The sequence below is a fragment of the Danio rerio genome, chromosome 6, assembly GCF_049306965.1.
Source record: "Danio rerio strain Tuebingen ecotype United States chromosome 6, GRCz12tu, whole genome shotgun sequence".
In the NCBI taxonomy this organism is placed as follows: domain Eukaryota; kingdom Metazoa; phylum Chordata; class Actinopteri; order Cypriniformes; family Danionidae; genus Danio; species Danio rerio.
In genome coordinates this window covers 42,644,459-42,659,081 of record NC_133181.1, presented here as the reverse complement: position 1 = coordinate 42,659,081, position 14,623 = coordinate 42,644,459, and the positions used below count along the sequence as shown (strand labels likewise).

General features: G+C 35.8%; 2 protein-coding genes across 6 annotated transcripts in view; both read left to right on the top strand.

The window, feature by feature from the left end:
- ip6k2b (inositol hexakisphosphate kinase 2b) overlaps positions 1-14,161 on the top strand; it is a 73,013-nt gene extending 58,852 nt beyond the window's left edge. For 4 of the 5 annotated variants that reach the window (XM_073952812.1, XM_073952814.1, XM_073952813.1 and 1 more), the window contains 4 exons: positions 7,909-8,125; positions 10,554-10,702; positions 10,846-11,021; positions 12,809-14,159. In XM_073952812.1, the coding sequence (XP_073808913.1) occupies positions 10,669-10,702; positions 10,846-11,021; positions 12,809-13,336 (738 nt within the window). In that variant the 5' untranslated portion in view covers positions 7,909-8,125; positions 10,554-10,668 and the 3' untranslated portion in view covers positions 13,337-14,159. Of the gene's footprint in view, positions 1-5,358; positions 5,751-7,908; positions 8,126-10,553; positions 10,703-10,845; positions 11,022-12,808 lie in introns of those variants that run through there. The other variant, NM_001002389.1, reaches the window with a different exon arrangement.
- Positions 1-14,623, top strand: part of pfkfb4b (6-phosphofructo-2-kinase/fructose-2,6-biphosphatase 4b) — a 516,544-nt gene that overhangs the window by 402,542 nt on the left and 99,379 nt on the right. The window lies entirely within an intron of this gene.

Below are 14,623 nucleotides of genomic sequence, written 5' to 3'. Positions count from 1 at the left end.
TAATTTTACTGTAATCTCAAGCCGCCTTCTGAAAGTGCTAATATTTGGTTCATTTCATTGTTTGTCCCACGTCCAGAAGACTAGAAGATTTTGCCCAGAGATTGGAGCGCATCTGTGTTTTCTCTTACCCTAGGATCAAGCCAATGGGGGGTTCTCTCACCAGCAAGTGGCAAATGGAAAATCCAAAGTTGATTTGGAAATCCCATAGTGAAATTAAAACTGTGGGAAAGTCTAGTCTCTTCTCCTCTCCATTTACACAAGGTTGCTGTTTATGCAGTTTTGTTGAAATGCCTAGCTTCAATGCTTTGACAGCTACACGTGCCATTATTTGTTTTTGGCAGAAACGGAAAAAGGCCAACATATGAGCACGAAAATATGTAAAACTGAACATCAAAATAGGACTTTACTTGAAAATAAATGCAACAAACAACACCATTAAAACAAGCATAATTAACTACAACAATAGGTACATTATAAAAATGCTGGAGTCCTTCATGTTGTCCCAAAACAAATCGATTAGATTAACTTAATAATTTTTACAAATTTAAGTGGATTGAACATAAAGCAATTAGGTTGTTCCCAAAAACACTAGAAATGCGTTGGTTCGACACATATTTAGTAATTTAAACAAGCAGCAAAAAACAAAATTCGGGTGTAGCTTGAAGAATATGCAGGTTTTGATTCAAATTTTGGTTTGTTGCTTCACTTGTTATTCACTTACAAAAAGGATCATGATAACCCATAGAGCAGCATTATTTGCTGCTTTAAAGGGCAGCTACAATCAAAATCAACTTTTGTACACTGTTTGGAGAGAACTGTGTAGGTATAGTGTGTCCACAGTCAACTGGAGTGATAGAAACACAACAAGTCTCTTTTTTTAAAATGTACTGATGTTAAAATAGGATCCAAATCCCAGTGATTTTAAGGCCACCGCAACGTGACATTGCAGTGTAGTTTTCCCCACCCACCAAATCGATTGACAGGTGCCATGTCTCCATAATAATATGTATACACATGTCCGAAGGCCATTTTTGCAAAGAAACTGAAATAAAAATATCTGTTCCAAGTCTCTGTGATCAGCTGCACCTCAATAATTAATTTTCCAAGTTTAAAACATTTTTTAAAACAGTGCATGTTTGTGATAGAGTAAAACCGATATAATCACCATGGCCGCATCGTGTCAGTAAACGTGCGCGCGTGTACTGCAAACTGCATTTATGTGAGACTCATCGTTTCAGAAAGGCTTGAATAAACACCACTGCAAATACGTCAAATAAACTTATTTGGTATTTTTGACTCACAACCTTGTTTCTATCAATTACTTCTACCACTGACGGCTGTTTATCTGACGTAGTGCATGAGAAGCAGACATGCACGTCACAGCTGTGGGAAGGGAGAACCAGCTCATATGGATTTCAAGCAACTGGCTACAAAAACAGCTACGTTGTGATCAGACACCAAAATGTGCAGATTCTACAAATAAATAAATAATCTGATGGGTATTTTGAGCTGAAACTTCAGACACATTCTGGGGACACCAAAGTCGTATTTTACATCTTGTAAAAAAGGTAAAATGGGTTCCCTTTAAGGCTTTATATGACATCCAGAATGTGATCGTGTTACAATAACGATAATGATATAGTCTTTTACAACATTAAATAATGTTGTTAGTAATTTCAACCAATAGAATAGGACCTTTGATATGGTGGGTGGGTATTGTGGGTAGTAAAGACCAATCAGGCCTTCACTTTATTTAAAGACACTTGCATTGGATTGACAGCTTTTGTGTTTTACCAGTCACCACAGAATAGAAGAAATTACACATTAATTTATTGAAGGATTTACTAATATGTAAGACTTTTCAACAAAAAAAATAAATATTTTGATGTCATTCTTCTCCTTATTCCCTATACAGAATTTTCTGGAATACTTGTTTTGTATTTTATTATGTGAATCATGACTTCTATTGCAAAGGGATTTCTGTATTTGGATAAATGCCAAATGATATAATTATTTATAAACTTTTTTCCAAAAAATGCTGAAATGTATACAAGTTAAATATAAATATCAGTGATGCTATTAAAAAAATTCAATGAAATCCAACGTTAAAATAAAAATGAATCAAGCCTAGGTCATTACCCGACAGTTTGACCAATCCTGTCAGCTTCAGATCTAAAGGTATATTTCATTGCCACAGAAAACTCTCAAACATATTTTTGAATCAAAAAGGATTATTTTAAAGCGCAAATACTGATTGACGGCAGTTATAAAATGCATATATTTTAATGCAGATTAAAGACAGTGAGGTTATATATAGAAAAATAACAACAGATAATCTCTTTTTTAATGCATGTGGCAGATTATGTGAGGATAGATTGAGTCAGAATTTAAACGATAAAAAGGTGAAGTGTGTGATTTTAAAAGATTTTCTCTGTCTGCTGAGTTTGACTGTGTGTATTTACTCAGAGGTTGTCACTAGACAGATTATAATCTGTGTCTGTTGCTCTGGATTAGGATTGAGTCCTCACCCAGTGCTCATTGATCACACACATTAATCCCAGTCTAGGGAAATGGCTCAGAGCAGATTACTTTGTGTGTGTGTGCACGCAGAGGTTTGTGTGCAAATCCATGGTCGTCCGATTGTCCCATGCAGGGTCATAATGGGTGATTTTTGTGTGTGCGTGTGTTTTATGTAACCATGAGCGTCATTCTAGCCTGATGCCTCATTATTAAATGAATTACAGTACTGTTTGCTGCTAGGCGTAGATATATTATTGAGTGACTTTGTTGAGAGTTGCTTTGAGCTTGTGCCCAGTAACCGTTTTAAACTACTTAACCTGCAATGCAACAAGGCTGGATGTAAAATTGGTGTAACCAAAACATTACTCCAACCAGTTAATTAGCCATTTTTGTGATAATAATCTAATAGTAATATTAATTAAAACATTTCAAATAATTTAATTCACAATCCATCAAACTAAACTTTTCACCATTTTTCATATGAATTAATTAAATATTAATTGCTGTTGGCGGCCATTTCACTAGGAAATGTTATGTGAACAGGCCCTCGATCTCTTAACAAGCTCACAGCGTTTTTTCCCAGATGTTCTCAAAATTCTCACTATTGCACCCTACCTGCCTCTACTTTGATCGCTGACAGACTGGTGTCACTAAGATCTCTGTGTTTGTGAGAAAACAGCAAGCAAGAATAAACGATCCATTTAAATTATTACATTTAAAACAGAAAAAGCAGATCGGTTTGACTGTACCAGGAAAACACCTTGCACTTGCAGAGCTAAAACATTTGTCATCAGCATCGGAAAATAAGTAATAGCGTTAAAGTCCACAGTTATACACAGTTTTTACAACATATGATTAAAAAATATAAAAGAGCTATATAATTATTAGGCTTCTTGGCACTGGCAATTCCCCAGACCCTGAGTGGCTTTGCACCTTGCTTATTGGTTAAGTCCACCCCTGACTCCAATATAATAACTCTTTACTTGCGCTTTAGAATTTACATTTTCTACCATTTGTATGTTTAAATGTTCGTGTTGCCTGTAACAGCTTAGTTTAAGTGTCAATTGTCTTTTTTTTAGGACATTCTCAATATTTAAAAATGATAGTAATAGGCTATTTTACAAGCCCTTTTTGGAACACACACACTGTTTGAATAAGCATGGTGGGTTGTACACCCTTAAAGTCAGCTTGAAATCAAAATGTGTTCTTATTATTTTAACATGTACATAGTAATACTTGTTATAAATGATTTATATGTGCATTTTGTACAAATGAATTTGCCTTCATAATCTTTTATCAAATACCATAATCTGGCATTTAATTCTTCCGCCGTTTTATTAGCAACATCTATCTTCCACTGATCCACTCTGTACCCAAACGATGAAATCATACTTTGTTCTACATTTTTTTTAATCTCATTTCAGAAATGTTTCAAGTAGATGTGTGTCATGATAAAGGAAAGAAAGACCATCTAAACTTTTTATTAAGCTGACTTTAGGTAAACACGGCCTGATTTGGTTGGATAACAATTTTGCATATTCATTATTTTGCGAGGTCAAAATGTGTGTTGAAGCAAATTAGAGCTAGGCTCTGCAGTTTGGAGCCCTTCTGGTCTACATCCTTTATTGATGGACTATATAAATAAGTATATAAATCAAACAATCTGTAATAACTAGGCCCACACAAAAATCTGCAGATTTCCACAGATTTTTAGCCCATCATTTATCGAGTCTATTTATTTGCTTGTGTAAATGTGTATTAATGTATATTTATTCAGATTTAAATAAACGTCAGAAATATTATTGACTAATAGGAAAATGTCCATATGATTTATTTACAGGACAGTTTTAAAAATAATATTTTCTGTCTTTTAGTAGATATATTGTATGAGAAACTTACTTTGTTTACCAAATAAGTGGATCTAATTGGATTTGCATTGAATAAAAGTTAAAATTGTATTATTTTTTATTTCATATATTTATCTGCAGAAATAGCAAAAAAATCCGCAGATTCTGTCTGGCCCTAGCAATAACTAATGGAACTAAAGCAGTTTGCTCACACTTTAACTTCAACATAAGCAGTTTTTATATTTAAACTCCAAAATTTAGAGTCCTGAAATTTACAGAATATTTTATGGTACGATGACATCTGATAAATATGTCAAAAAGACATGTAGATTTAGATTTCTCAGTTCATAGCCCTTTAAATTTGTACACCCATAGCTTTAAACTGGCCAATTCCATGCATGTAAACAAAACATTTAAGATAAAGGTGGCCAAAGACAAAATTTTATGAATGAATTCTTGAGAAACCGTATCGATTGACCACTGTTCTCAAGACTAATGGAAAGCATAAAATTAGAGATGAGATTTCAGATTATATTTTTTTTCTTTATGTCTTTACTGAGTCTCTGTTTTCTTGTCAGGCAGGGGGAAATTGCTGAGAACACTTTCTCTTTCCTTTTCTTATACCTCACATCTCTTTGTTTTGGTCTTTAACACCAACATCCCCCACCTCTCTCTCTCTCTCTCTCTCTCTCTCTCTCTCTCTCTCTCTCTCTCTCTCTCTCTTGCTCTCTCTCTTTGTTTGTTCAGTTTCCCCTTTCTCACTTCCCACCCAACAACAGCTGCTGATCTCCGATTGGCTGACTTTCAGAAGGAGGGTGGAGCCACTTGTCCTGTTGTGATATTTTTCCTGCCTGCTTAGAACAGATCGCTCAGTTACAGCAGGGACAGGGACAGACGTACTCTCACAGCCTGTCCTCTGTGTCACAAGCTTAGAAAAACAACATTAATACAACATTTTACCTTCTGGATTACCCTTTCCTTATCCCTTTAAGCAGGAATACCTTTTGTTTTAACAGTCTTCTTTTGGTTTTCTCAGCCTTTTTGTGCCTGACCTGCCACCCCAGAAAAGGGAACAACAGAAGAGGATAAGAAAGAGAGTAAAAAATACAAACAAATAGACAGCGATAGATCAGCCTGAGAGAGACGGATGTGTACGGAAGATGAGTCCGGCTTTAGAAGCGCTGATGGAGGGGTGTAGATACCCAGGGAAAGGAGAGATGAAGGGAGGAGTGATGTTAGAACCATTTGTCCATCAAGTCGGCGGTCACTCTTGTGTGCTGCGCTTTGGGGAACAGACCATCTGTAAACCACTAATACCCAGAGAACACCAGTTTTACAAGAGCCTGCCACCCGAGATCCGCAAATTCACACCACAGTACAAAGGTAAGTGGACGCTTATGAATATGAGCACATCAGGAACATTATGTTTATGTGTGTCAGACTTCCTCCTTCTATCTTGCTCCTTTTTTCTTTGCTCTGTCTGTTCATAAATTTCAATAATACACTCTCTCTATATATAATTTATGCGAAGAAGTTACACTGACATACTTTAGTATGGCGTGACTCCTATTACAAGGCCACACGTTTTTATATATGAAAACTAATTAGACGATTCGTTAGTTTTTAGCGTTATTATATTTAAGTGCTATGATATATACGTTTTATTAAGATATATTGATGTTTTTGTGAATACTTACATGTATTATAGATTGCTTTTTAAAAGGGTGGGTTGATTTAAAGAGATAGATAAAGATGCTAACATAAAATTTGATGGATGGATGGATGGATATATAGATTTTGTTAGATAGATATATTTAACAAAATACAGATATAGATACTAACATGGAATTTATAGATAGATGGATGGAGGGATTTAATTATATTGATATTTATAACAATAGATATAGATGCATGGATGCTAACATGAATTGACGGATGGATGGATGGATTTTAATATATTGATATTTATAACAATAGATATAAATGCTAACATGAAATTTGATGATAGATAGATAGATAGATAGATAGATAGATAGATAGATAGATAGATAGATAGATGGATGGATGGATGGATGGATGGATGGATGGATGGATGGATGGATGGATGGATGGATGGATAGATAGATGGATAGATGGATAGATAGATAGATGGATAGATAAATAGTGGAGAGGTGGATAGATAGATCTTGTTATACTGATATTTATAACAACAGATATACATTTATAAGATAGATTAATGTTAAAAAGAAGTTTTAAATGACATAAACAGGCATAAAATAGACATTCAGACTCTCAGACAGAGTTCTAAAACACATGGCCATTCTCACATTCCCATAACACTTTTTCACTCTCAGGAGATTTATACTAATGGCATCAGGTGGAATATCATGTTCAGTTCTCCTGCTCTTTTGATATATTTAAACGTCCTCATGCACACAGACACCCTGGCATCTCTCGAGTGTATTTGGCGGTGTCTTTGACTGGCCTGTGCGGTGTGAGACTAAAAAAAGCTGTCAGTGAGAGAGGATATGACATGTAGGAAAGAATGTGCACACACACTCGCACGCTTGCGCATACTTCCAATGCTGACATACTAACGTAATCGTCTACAAAACACAAATATAGGCCTCAGAGACGATTAAAGTGTGTTAATCAGACTCGTCATAAAAGACGAACACACAAAAACTATCCACTCATTCTCTGACTCAGCATATACTTGGAAAAGTGTGTGTGTGAGCGTTGGTGCAGAGACGTGACATCACTGCTGTTGATGTCATCAGTCTGCCATAACTGCAGAGGCCGCGGGGTCCTAATGCCTGATACATTTACACACCTTTACCTGCACACAGTTTGATTTTGTGAGAAGAATGACTTGTTTTAGTGCTATTTAGTGTTGAAAGATTTTTTGCTGTTCTTTTTCTATCTGTCTTTACCCTCCTACTCCTACTCAATCCCTCTGTAAATCTTAGTTTCATCTATGGTTATCATGAGATACCACTATAAATCATGTCTTGGGCCACATGCTAGTTCTGCAAATGTGTATTTTTGCTTTGTGTCATGTTTTATGATCTGTATTCCAAATGTACCAAAGAAGTTTCCCAATTTTTTTTTGCTGTCTGTAAATTTCAGTGATGCAGTTTCTGTCAAACTCGTTTGTTTCTTCTCGTATGTATTTGATATGTGGCGATCTTATACATGGTTTGTCCAATGAGTGGTAATAAAAGAGCTCATTGAATTGTACCTTCCTGCCTCGTGGTTTTTTTGTGTGTGTCTTTGTTTGCTGAGCACTAGAAGACATGCAAAACACTCTTTTACATGACAGTGATGAACATGTACACAAATTCATTCCCTTCTCAACCCCCTCCCCTGCTTCTCTTTTGTTTTATGCTTTTTAAAGTACAGTTTAAGCCGGATTGGGTAAGACACAATTTTTTTTAATCATCATATGATTCATCAGATTTGAATCATATGTTGTTCATGTGTCAACACGACGTCCAAAGCACTCATTGTCTGTTTTCTGTTTTCCTTGTGCTGTCTTTAGGTGTGGTGTCAGTGAGTTTTGAGGAAGATGAAGAGGGGAATCTGTGTTTGATAGCCTACCCGCTTCACAGCGATCCAGTTGATCTGGAGAACAAGGAGCCTTCAGCTGACGGAGAGCCCAAGAATAAGCTTGTGAAGTGGGGGAAGAAGAAGCCATCAGGCCTGCTTCCAGACAACGAGAGAGCCAGACAGAGCCGCAAAGAAGAGAAGGGCAAAAGGTGAGGGAGGATATGGGACACATATTTTCATATTTGAAAGTTTGCTAACACTTTAGTTTGTCACAATTCATGATAAAAAAAGATATTAGCTGTTAGTAGCTATAAACTATGAACTTTATGCATCCCTAATCCTACCTAGAACCTAAACCCAACTTCTATCTTATTAACTATTAAAGGTCCCTGTTTGACGTAATCTCAACTAAAAAACAAAAAGAGGGTTGGACATTGTGTAGCTCCTCCCCTTTTAAAAACACACCCAATAGTGTTTTGTCTTATCACAACTCTGCCAGTGAGATCGGTTGAGATCAAAGTGCATCAAATGGAAAGCAAATGAGATGCGTCTTGAAGGGGGTGGGACATTTCAGATGCTAGAGAGCATTTGATTGGTTATGATTAGGCTCAAACAGAATCTGTGCGCGTATAAATTTCTGCAGATTTTAGCCCTTCATTGAGTCTATTTGTTTACTTGTGTGAATGTGTGTACATTTATATTTATTTAGTTCTTAAAATAATGTCAGAAATATTATTGACTAAAATGAAAATGTTCATATGATAGACTTGCTTGTTTACCAATTAAGTGGATCTAGATGAATTTGCATCGTAAATATTAAATAAAAGGTTAAAAGGTATTATTTTTTTGTTTTTATATATTAAGTTTTTAGTTATGATACTCCCAAAATGATTCCACATAAATCTGCAGATTTTTTACAAAATTTTCAGCAGAAATCGCAAAAAATGTCTGCAGATTCTGTCTGGCCCTAGTTATGAGTTGATGAGATACTGAAGTATGCAGTGACCTGAATAAAACGGTAGGCGAAAATGACAAACTACAAGCTTTACATGTTTAGATCTTTTTTTTTTATCTTCTAAACGCAAATTTTGTCACTGTTTTAGAACACACTAGCTTATAGATATCTTAAAAACTAACAATACTGATACTAACATGTAAAAAACTTTATTTTAATTTCATTGGCCCTTTAAAAATGGCTAATTAGTAGTTTATTAAGCTAGTAGTGTTAGTTGATGGTTTGTGAATTGTCAACTAAACTAAAGTGTTAGCACAAGTTTGAGGTCAGAAAAAAATATTTACACCTTACTTGTGTTTGTCGGTCTGACCACACCGACACAAAATACAGGTTTCAAGGTTGTCCGAACACACTTGATCAGATAGCTTTTGTAATGTAAATGCTTATGTGTACGAAAGCATTTGAAAACCACCTACTCTCAGCTTACTGACCTTACACGTGAGCATCATGGGATGGGTTATCAGAAGGCTCATCAGAGTATTCACGCTTTGCTTTGTTATACCAAAACACACTTGTAAGTCATGTAATGGGTCAATAGTACTTATGCGTCACAGAGTGCTCAAAACAAACTTGTAGGGCGTGAAAAATAAGAGGGTAAAGCCTTAATCACTGTAAATACAATTTAATATGAGGTCAAATAAGGACAATAATATTTTGGATTAAGGAAAGTGATACTTTTATTAAGCAAGAATGCATTAAATTGATCAAAATGGGCCAGTAAACACTTTTTTTTAAATAAACAAATAAAAAAATAGTCATTTTTGTTTGCAGCATTTAAGATACAGGGTGTCTGCAGGGTCTTTAAAAAGTCTTACATTTTAAAAGCTAAATTTCAGGCATTAAAAAGACCTAAATCTACTGAAATGTTGTGTTGTAGGTCTTAATTTTTTTTGTTGATGTATAGCTACCCAATCTGGCCATTACCCTTACAATCACCAAAAGTCCATCTCTATAAATCTCTTTATTCAAAATAAGCATTCATTGCTTTTCTTACAGCAACGTTTGCTTAAGTTCTCCATTTATTTTTTTGCTGAGGATACTGACCTGAACCATATTTTTTTATTATTAAATTATTATTATTGTAGACCATAGTGATTGACAGCTGTTTTCTTATACTCTTTGTAAGGGTTATAGTGTTTGTGAATGGAAATATTTAAAAAATTAATTTAAAACATTCAAACAATATTATTATTATTATTGTATTATTAAATGTATACAATTTTATTTTATTTATTTTTTGACTGGGATATTCGGGAAAAAAATCCCTAGCAATTAGCCCTGTAGAAGCCTAAAATATCATTAATAATAGTCTTAAAAAGATTTTAACTTGGTGAAATCTGTAGAAACCCTGAAGTCAATAAAATTTTTGAGTAAGAAATAAACAGACTGTATTGGAATGGTTTCTGTTGGATAATTTGATGGATGTGTATTTTAAATCGTGTTAAGTAATATAGACAATTTAGTCCAAAACATTTTTATTAAATAAATGGAGCCATGGTGAGCATAAGCGACTTATTTTAAAAGATTTAAAAGAGCCCAAAATTTTAAGTAATAGTGTACATTCTTACAGTAATATCTGAAACACAAATAAATGTAATAACCCTTTCTCCTGGTCTTTGCAGTAATCGGGATGATAAGGCCGAGGTTTTATACTACAGTCTGGAGAAGGGAAATGTGGTCCCTCAGATCAAACACAACCCTTGGAGTCAGCAGTGTCACCAGCAGCACCTGCAGAGAATGAAGGAGAACTCCAAACACAGAAACCAGCACAGTATCCTTTTCAAACAGTTCACACACAAACACACACTCAAATGACCAGTAAATAATGAGAATTCCAGCGCAAAATCCTCCATATAAGACATGCAGACACATCAAATATTCAGAGTTTTCCCCTTGACTCATGGCCACTTTTAGAATTCATTCTGCTGGAGAACCTGACGTGGCGGTACCGGGTTCCATGTGTCCTTGATCTAAAGATGGGAACACGTCAGCACGGGGACGATGCATCTGAGGAGAAGAAAGCCAATCAGATTCGCAAATGCCAACAAAGCACTTCATCTTCTATTGGAGTACGCCTCTGTGGCATGCAGGTAATTAGACACTATTTACATGGACTAAATTGTTCACATAATTTGACACCGCAAAAATGTTTTGAAGTGTACATAACAGACCCAACAGCTCGAAACCGTTGATGTTCCTTGTTCCACTTATTTTTGTATATAGGTCAAAGACAATACAATATAAGTGTAGTGCATCTTTAAATTTACTTAGGATCATTGTACAGTTGAAAGCAAAACTTGTTAAACCTCCAGATGAATTGGATTTTATTTTTCAAACATTTCTCCAGTGCTGTTGAACAGAGAGATGATTTTTTGAACATAACTTTAATAAATCATTTATAATAACATTTCTAATAACTTTGCAGCATAACATGTTGCTAGTTATTTTGCAAGGTGCTAGTATTCAGCTTAAAGTAACTAGGTCAGTTGTTAATTGGGCAGATCATTGGACAACAGGGGTTTGTTCTGTAGCCGATCAAAAATAGTAGTTTTTTTAAGGGGGATATTAATATTGACCTTAGCAGTTTTTACATTTCTCAATATATATATATATATATATATATATATATATATATATATATATATATATATATATATATATATATATATATATATATATATATATATAATTATTCCAGCCAATCCAAGACATTTTTTTTTATATTTTTAAAAAGATTTTAATTTAACAGGAAGGCTAATAATTTTGTCTTGACTTCTGTATTTTTCTGAGCAAAACTAAATCGCTATCCCACATTTTTACCATGATATTAATGATAATAATAATAATTCCTTACATTTATATAGCGCTATTCAAAAAGCATATACTAAACTGTCAATCTGTGTTGTGATAATCTATTTAACAAAAGTTCTGTCTAGCATATTTAGAATAGCAATTGATTTATAACATAATAAAAGATCACAGTTCAGCCATATACAATTTAGTAATATTTTATTTTAAAATATAACATATTAATTGTTATTTTATATATTTTGTCAGTTTATAGCAATTTAAAATATAGTCAAATTCTAAATGATCACTTTTTTAATAAGTACAGGTCAGATGAATTCTTACAGAAAAAATCCCCAATTTATTGACCACCTTATTCTACGGTGTTCTACAGCAGTGGTTCCCAAAGTGGGGGGTCGCTGGACAATGGCAGGGGATCCCTTGGTGAATTCCAAAAGTGAAACTATTAGAATGACCATATTTTATCCATAACCCACAGAAGATAAAAATAGTAGATATTAGTTACATAAAAAAGCAACAACATGCAAATAAAGTCATCAGCCTTTTAATTGATTTGTGTTTATGTTAGATTAACAAAACAGCAATAGCGTCAGCTGCAGCAGATTGATTTTATAGCATCAGGGTAAACTTTCTGACCCTTTTATAGCAATCAAATACATTACAAATGAATACAGGCCACAACTGAACTTTGAGGATGATCTCTGAGTGGCGGTCTTCAAAATTAAACCGTGATTAGACTTGTGCTGAAAACATTGTGGCCACTGGTCGCATTAGATGAGGTTGATTTTAAGTTAAATTAATGAATAACTGACGACATAAATTATAGCTATAGTTGTTAGACTGTTGCTTTTTTGTGTTGTTATTATGCTCATGTCCATATAGGCCTATTATGTGTGCAACATTTGTATATTTAAAGCCACCTCCGAGGAATGTGGGGGTCGCGAGTCACTAGCTTTGTTATGTTGGGGGTCGCGGTCTGAAAAGCTTGGGAACTCCTGTTTTACAGTACATGTTATTTTTCATATTTTATTCACTAAATCTGATTCTGATCTGTTTTCTCCCACAACAGATGTTCCACAATGCTACAGGGCAGCTAATATTCATGAACAAGTATCACGGGCGTAAGCTGAGCCTGGCGGGCTTTAAAGAGGCTCTGTGCCAGTTCTTCAGCGACGGGCGCGTGCTGCGGCGGGAGCTCCTGACGCCCGTCCTGCAGAGACTGCGAGAGATGAGGGCCGTGCTGGAGGCCTGCGAGAGCTACCGCTTCTTCTCCTCCTCTCTTCTTATCATCTACGATGGCGCTCCACCTGCAGCACCGCCCAGACCACGACCCTCTCGTGGCGGAGAGGAGGAGGATGATGAAGATGAGGATGAAGATGATGATGACGATGAAGGAGCAGCCTACGCAGGACGACACGATCTCTCTAGCAGCGCTTCACCTGCGGTGGACGTCCGCATGATCGATTTCGCCCACACCACATGCCGTGATTACGGAGAGGACGGCATCGTTCACGAGGGTGGAGACAGCGGCTACATCTTCGGCCTGCAGAATCTGATCAGCATTCTGTCTCAGCTTGAGGAGCACAGCAACGATTAAAGCGCTTGTCTGATTTTTACAATTGTGCATTTGCCATGCCAGGCTCACCGTGGGCTCCCTGAGCACCAGGGGCTGATGCTCACGCTTTGCTCGTCCCGCTCTGCTTTTTCCGAAGCCCAAGTGGGGGAGCTCTTGCGTAGATGAGGGGCAAATTCCCTCAGGAGCCGAAGAGACTGGACTGTTTTGTGCGGAGCGCAGTTCCTCTCTTTCTGAACCGCAGATGGCCGGCGGTCCCTGTAGATGAGTTTCATCTTCATTTATTCTCCATCTACGAGAGGTTTGTAAGGGAAATACGCCGATGTTTGCATTTCAAAGAGACGTTTATAATAAGACACTGACGTTCTACACACCTTTTGAGAAGAGGTGGCTTTGTAGCAACGGTAGCACAATTATTAACTGATGTGACACGCAACTAAACATGAAGGTGCTCTACAAACACTACACACGACCTGCAGGACTCAAGGGAAGACTCTGTTCTTGTAGGGAACGATGATCGGTGTGTGGAAAAGGGAGTTTTGTATGATCCTTTCCACATTCCTTATGGTAAAAGACTTTCTTGTGGACTATTTAATATATTTCGCTGTCGTGGATCCTCTTCATTCCATAGCCACGTGTTGAAGATTAGCATCCTCACTCCAGAGACTTTAAAGAGACTTTATTTATTTATGAGAATATTTCTATTAAATGTGAATGGAAATGTGACATTCCATCCCTTAGTTCTACCGTATGATGTAAGTGTTATAGGTAGAATTTTTGTTTTGTAATGGTTTTCTCCGTTTTTGACATTATGACACAAAATAAAGAGAAATCTGTTTTGTTGTGGTAGATGTGTGGTCGATTGTTTCTGTGTGTGTTTGTGTTGCATTAAAAATAATATATATATATATTTCCACATGTCCTCTTTATAACTTTGGTTGCATAAACCTTTTTTATAATAGTCTTAAAAGGGAGTTAAACATTAACTTTATAGATTCAGTTACATAAAATACTAGATTGGTCTAACTCAAAGCTGATTAGCACTTGCTTAAATGAGTTCTTAAAGAGAGGATTCACCCAGAAATAAACATTTACTCACCGTTTACTGACCCTCAAGTGGTTCCAAACCATTATGAGTTTCCTTTTTCTGTTGAACACAAAAGATATTTAGAAGAATGTTGGCAACCAGTAACCACTGACATCTTTGGTAGGAAAATACTATAAAAGTCAGTAATTACACGTTTCCAACTTCATTTGTGTTCAGCAGAAGACAGAAACTCACAAAGGTTTGTGACTGGGTGAGGTGAGTAA